This window comes from Egretta garzetta, unplaced genomic scaffold (genome assembly GCF_000687185.1).
Source record: "Egretta garzetta isolate BGI_Z169 unplaced genomic scaffold, ASM68718v1 scaffold275, whole genome shotgun sequence".
NCBI classification, from domain to species: domain Eukaryota; kingdom Metazoa; phylum Chordata; class Aves; order Pelecaniformes; family Ardeidae; genus Egretta; species Egretta garzetta.
The window spans coordinates 1786-6910 of NW_009259867.1; the positions used below are offsets into that span (position 1 = coordinate 1786).

The 5125-nt window shown below is 62.8% G+C and overlaps 1 protein-coding gene across 1 annotated transcript in view; it reads right to left on the minus strand.

The window, feature by feature from the left end:
• Window positions 1–942: 942 nt before the first annotated feature.
• NBEAL2 (neurobeachin like 2) overlaps window positions 943–5125 on the minus strand; it is a gene marked incomplete at both ends in the record, with an annotated part of 21230 nt that continues 17047 nt past the window's right edge. Inside the window, 17 exon segments of the mRNA XM_035895640.1 lie at window positions 943–1078; window positions 1170–1318; window positions 1397–1558; window positions 1635–1751; window positions 1847–1941; window positions 2198–2370; window positions 2462–2571; window positions 2690–2779; window positions 2859–2975; window positions 3070–3167; window positions 3239–3356; window positions 3470–3579; window positions 3674–3742; window positions 3745–3863; window positions 3952–4076; window positions 4160–4255; window positions 4764–5098. Of these exon segments, the coding sequence (XP_035751533.1) occupies window positions 943–1078; window positions 1170–1318; window positions 1397–1558; window positions 1635–1751; window positions 1847–1941; window positions 2198–2370; window positions 2462–2571; window positions 2690–2779; window positions 2859–2975; window positions 3070–3167; window positions 3239–3356; window positions 3470–3579; window positions 3674–3742; window positions 3745–3863; window positions 3952–4076; window positions 4160–4255; window positions 4764–5098 (2219 nt within the window).

Sequence of the window (5125 nt, forward strand, 5' to 3'; positions counted from 1 at the left end):
CCCATCTCCATCCTCATCCCCTTCTCAATCCCATTCCTCATCCCCATCCCCTTCCAGATCTTCATCCCCATCTCCATCCCATTCCTCATCTCCATCCCCTTCCAGATCTTCATCCCCATCTCCATCCCATTCCTCATCTCCATCCCCTTCCAGATCTTCATCCCTATCTCCATCCCATTCCTCATCCCCTTCTTCATCCCAATCCCCTTCCAGATCCTCACCAGCTTCTCCATCCCCAGCCTCATCCCTTTCTCCATCTCCATATCCTGATCCCCTTCTCCATCCCCATTCCTCATTCCCATCCCCTTCCAGATCCTCACCAGCTTCTCCAGCCCCAGCCTCATCCCTTTCTCCATCTCCATATCCTGATCCCCTTCTCCATCCCCATTCCTCATTCCCATCCCCTTCCAGATCCTCACCCACTTCCCCATCCTGTTCTCCATCCCCACTCTCTTCTCCATCTCAATCCTCATCCCCATCCTCATCTCAACCCTCATCCCCTTCTCCAGCCCCATTGCCTCCCAAATGTCCATCTGCTTCTCCATCCCCATTCCTTCTTCATTCCAATCCTCATCCCCTTCTCCAGCCCCGCCATCTTCCAAACATCCACCCCCCCAGCCCATTCCCCATCACCCATCCCCTTCCAAACCCCATCCTTTGCTCCACCCACACTCATCCCTTTCCCCTTCCACATCCCTATCCCTTCTCCCACCCCCAGCCCTTTCCCAACCCCTTTCCCACCACCATCCACCACCACCCCCTTCTCCATCCCCTCCCACTTCATGTCCATCCCCTTCCCCATCCCCTTCTTCATCCTCTTCCCCATCCCCATCCCCATCCCCTTCTCCCTTCCATCCCCGCGGTGTCCCCATCCCTGTGGTGTCCCCGTCCCCATCCCCTCCCCCAGCCCCACCACCACCTGGGGCGGGGGTCCATGCTCACCTCAGCGGGCTGCCCAGCCCCCACCACGATGAGCTTGCCGTCCTCCAACCCCACCAAGATGTGACTCTTCTCCTTGGTGACGGACACGCTGTGGACGGGCACCCGCATGGGCACGGGGGCCACGGCCGCCCTGAGGCTGTGAGAAGATGAGTGGTGGCATGGGACCCCTTGAGCCCCCCGGGCACCCCAAGGTGGGGGGGTGGGACAAGGTGGGTGGTAGCCCTCACCTCTGGAGGTCACGGATCTCCAGCCCGCACTGCATGGTCCCCAGCACCACGAACTCCTCCGTCAGGCACATGGCCGTCACCTCCTCGTCCAGTGGGACGGAGGAGAGGTGCTTCCCGTTCACCGAGTAGAGGTGCAGCGCAAACCTGTCCTGAAAGACAGAGCAACGAGGGGGGAATGCACACGCTGATGGTGACGTGGGGGAGGACACGGGGACACCTGGGCATACCTTCAAGCAGGCCCGTTGACCCACGGAGGTCTGGGCGACCACTTGCCCCTCCGGCCCCACAGCCAGGTGGGAGAGGACGGCGGGTGGTGAGCTCTCGCCGGGCGGCCGCAGGGACCGGATGAAGAGCCCCCGGCGGATGGTGTGGATGATGATGGTGCCATCCTATGGGAGGAAGGGGACGTGGGGTGGTGATGGTGGCACTGCCCACCCTGCCACCCGCCACACCACCCCAGCTCACCTCAGAGCCCGACACCGCCATGTCCAGCTCGGTGCTGATGGCCACGCATGTCACCTCAGCGTCGTGGCCGTACAGGACCTGGACAGGTTTGGGAGCCAAGCCGCTGGAAAACCCCCCCTGGCGTTGGGGACATGGGGACCTCAGTGACCTGGTGGCAGTGCCCACTGCGAGCCACCCCATCTGGGGCATGGGGGTAAGGGTCAACCCCCTACCTGCTGTAGGACCTGCCACACCATGCAGGTGGTGTCCCGGGACCCAGAAATGAGGTAGATGCCGCAGAGGTCGAGTGCCAGGCAGGTGACAACATCTGTGACACCCAGAGGGACACCATGAGCTGCCGGCCCTGTCCCACCAGGCCCCCGGGACGGCATCAAGGTGTTTTGGTTTGGGGTGTGGAGATGCTGCTAACCCCAACCCCAGCTCGGCTCTGCGATGGAGCCTGGAGCGTCCCCAGAAGATGGGGGACACTTGGAGATGTCCCCTGCCCGCTCCCATGTCCCCTGCCTCCCCCCTACAAACCCATTGGGGCATCATTGGACCTTCATCATCGGCAGAGGACGTACCTATGTGCCGGGTTATGTGCCCAACCACCTTCCCTTTGGCCAGCGAGGTGACGCGGAGGCTGTTGTCCCAATGTCCCCCGCTGAAGAGCAGCTTCCCGTCGGGGGACACGGCCAGCGTGCGGAAGCACAGGTCCGCGCCGGGGGCGAAGGGCCCCTGCAGGAAGCGCTGGGTCCTGGCAGAAAGGGACATGGGGTGGTGGCAGAATCACGTGTGGGCTGGTGGCACCTTTGGGGACCATCCCCAGGGACCATGCAGCAACTCACTTTGCGTTGGAGACGGTGGGGTCTTTGGTGAAGCTGAAGTAGTTGGAGATGTTCTTGTCATAGGGCAACCAGTTATGGGTCCCCAACAAGCCGTTGGCACTCACGGTGACCTGGGCAGAGATGGAGGTGGAGGTGACACAGCTCCCACCATCGGAGCCCTCCTGGGGTTTGGTTCTGGTCCCCCCCAGTCAGCAGCACGCACCCGTACCTCAGTGTCCCCACACTCACCAGGACGTCGGGTGATCCCTGAGTGATGAAGGAGTGTGCCTGGTTCTTGGGGACCACGGCTTGCACCAGGGCCACCCCATCGCTGATACCCTGCGGGGAGACAGCAAACTGGTGGGCACCCTCCTGGCCACTCCCATCCCTCAGGGCTCCCCCCCAGGGTTGTCCTCACCTCCACGAAGAAGGACTTGAGTTGGTCCAGGTTCTCGAAGACGTTGGGTGAGCGGGTGTCGAGGCGGGCCAGCCTCCGGGCAGCGCTCTCTGCCGACAGCCGGGCAGGATGGGGCTCCTGGGGGGTGTTGTGAGGGAACCTGTGAGAAGGGTGGTGGCCCCCCAAAAGGGGATTTTTTTTTTTTTTGGGATGGGAGGGTCCTATGTGCTACCTTGAGCAGCTGGCAGGGCGTCTGCCCAAAGTTGCTGATGATGCCCTCCAGGGCCTTCCTCTGTGTCTCGTTGGCAATGGCATCCAAGTCCACGGCCCCTGGGGATGAGGGTGGTCATGGGGGGCCACCTGGCAGATGCCCCCCCCCACCTCCCTGCCCCATGGCTCACCCTCGTAGGTGCAGTAGTAGAAGACATTGAGGGCCTCCACGGCGGCCGGGCCTCGTTGCTTGTACCCAAAAATGAGGTCGATCCACTCGTGGAGGTGGGCTGAGACGTACTCTGACTCCTGTCCAAGGATGGGGCATCAAGGAGGGCCAGCAACACCCACCCCATCCCGTAATGGCCCCCCAGCCAGGGGTGGGGGCAGAAGAGGGATTGGGACGGGCTCCACCATCTCACCAAGGCTTTGCGGTGCTGGTAGATGAAGTCCTCGCGGGAGCGTGCCCACCGGGGCAGCACCACGTCGCCCACCTTCTCGTTGGAGAGCTGCAGGCAGCCCAGGTCGAAGCCTGCAGGCAGGGCGGGCAGGGGGGGGGGGGCACCAAGCCCCGCCATGTTTCCATGGGTGCTGGCCCCATGGTGGGGATGATGGGTGCCCCTTACCATTCTGGTTCTCCAGGAACTCAGGGAAGTAGAAGAACTCGGGGATGAGCTCCTGGACGTCTACAGGATGTGGAGGGTGGTGAAGGGCTCGGTGCGGATCAGGTAGTGCATGACGCCTGCCGCGTTGGAGTAGTGTGTGCCGTAGTGGAACTTGTCCACCGTGCCCGTGGGGTCCTCAAAGCTCTCGTACCTGGGGGTGAGGTGGGGGGGTGTCCACCAGGAGCCACCCAGGGTCTCCCCACGTACCCCCTTCCTCCCTTTTTTTTTGGGACACTCACTTCTCCTTCACGTCCCGGGCATGCCGCTCGTTGGCCACCCCGATGGGCTTGGACAGGTCCCGAAACACGGCTGGGTCGGTGAGGTCAAGGGTCTCCGAGACGTAATCCCGCAGGATCCAGGGGAACTGGGGGGGGGGGGGAGGTGTGGGTAAGGCTGGGGTGGGCCTGGGCTGGCGGGGGGGGACAGGGACACACACGGGGGGCTCACCACGGGGTACTGGGAGAGGTCATTGTAGGTGCGCCCCGCGATTGTATTCAGCTGCATGAGGTACTCGAAGTTGGAGATCTCCCGCAGGACCCATTTCTGAAGCGAAGGGAGGGCGGTGGAGACAGGCTGGGGGGGCAGGAGGGGGCAGACACCCCCACCCCATGGCCATCCTTGGTCCCACAGCCATTCCCATTCCACAGCCATCCCTGGTCCCACAGCCATCCCCATCCCATGGCCATCCCCATCCCTGGTCCCACAGCCATTTCCATTCCACAGCCATCCCAGGTCCCACAGTCATCTCCACCCCATGACCATCCCTGGTCCCACAACCATCCCTGGTCCATGGCCATCTCCATCCCATGACCATCCCTGGTCCCACAGCCATCCCTGGTCCATGGCCATCTCCATCCCACGGCCATCCCTGGTCCCACAGCCATCCCCATCCCTGGTCCCACAGCCATCCCCATCCCTGGTCCCACAGCCATCCCTGGTCCATGGCCATCTCCATCCCACAGCCATCCCTGGTCCCATAGATAGCCCTATCCCATGCTGGCACTCTCCCAGGAGAGATATGGGGCAGGGGTGGGCAAGGTGGGGCTGGTACCTGGGTGAGCCCCGAGGCTTTCAGCAGCTCCTGGGGTGACCGGCTGCCGAAGTAGATCTGGCTGGGGGGACGCAGGCTGAGGACGCAGGAGTACACCTTGTTTCTCACCTGGGGGTGTGTGGGTAGGACATGGAGTGGCTGGAGCCTGGGCAGTGCCATGGCCCCGGGAGGGGTTTGGTGGGGGAAGAAGGGTGCCACCACCTTTTTTTTGAAGTTGAGGAAGTAGTTGGCCTGGTCGATGAAGAAGAGCTCGAGCGCGGAGCGGCGCAGGTTGTAGCGGCGTAGGTGGACCTCACGCAGGTGGGACAAGGGACGCTTGAAGTCATAGCCGATCCCTGCCGGGATGGGGGGGGTGGGGATGG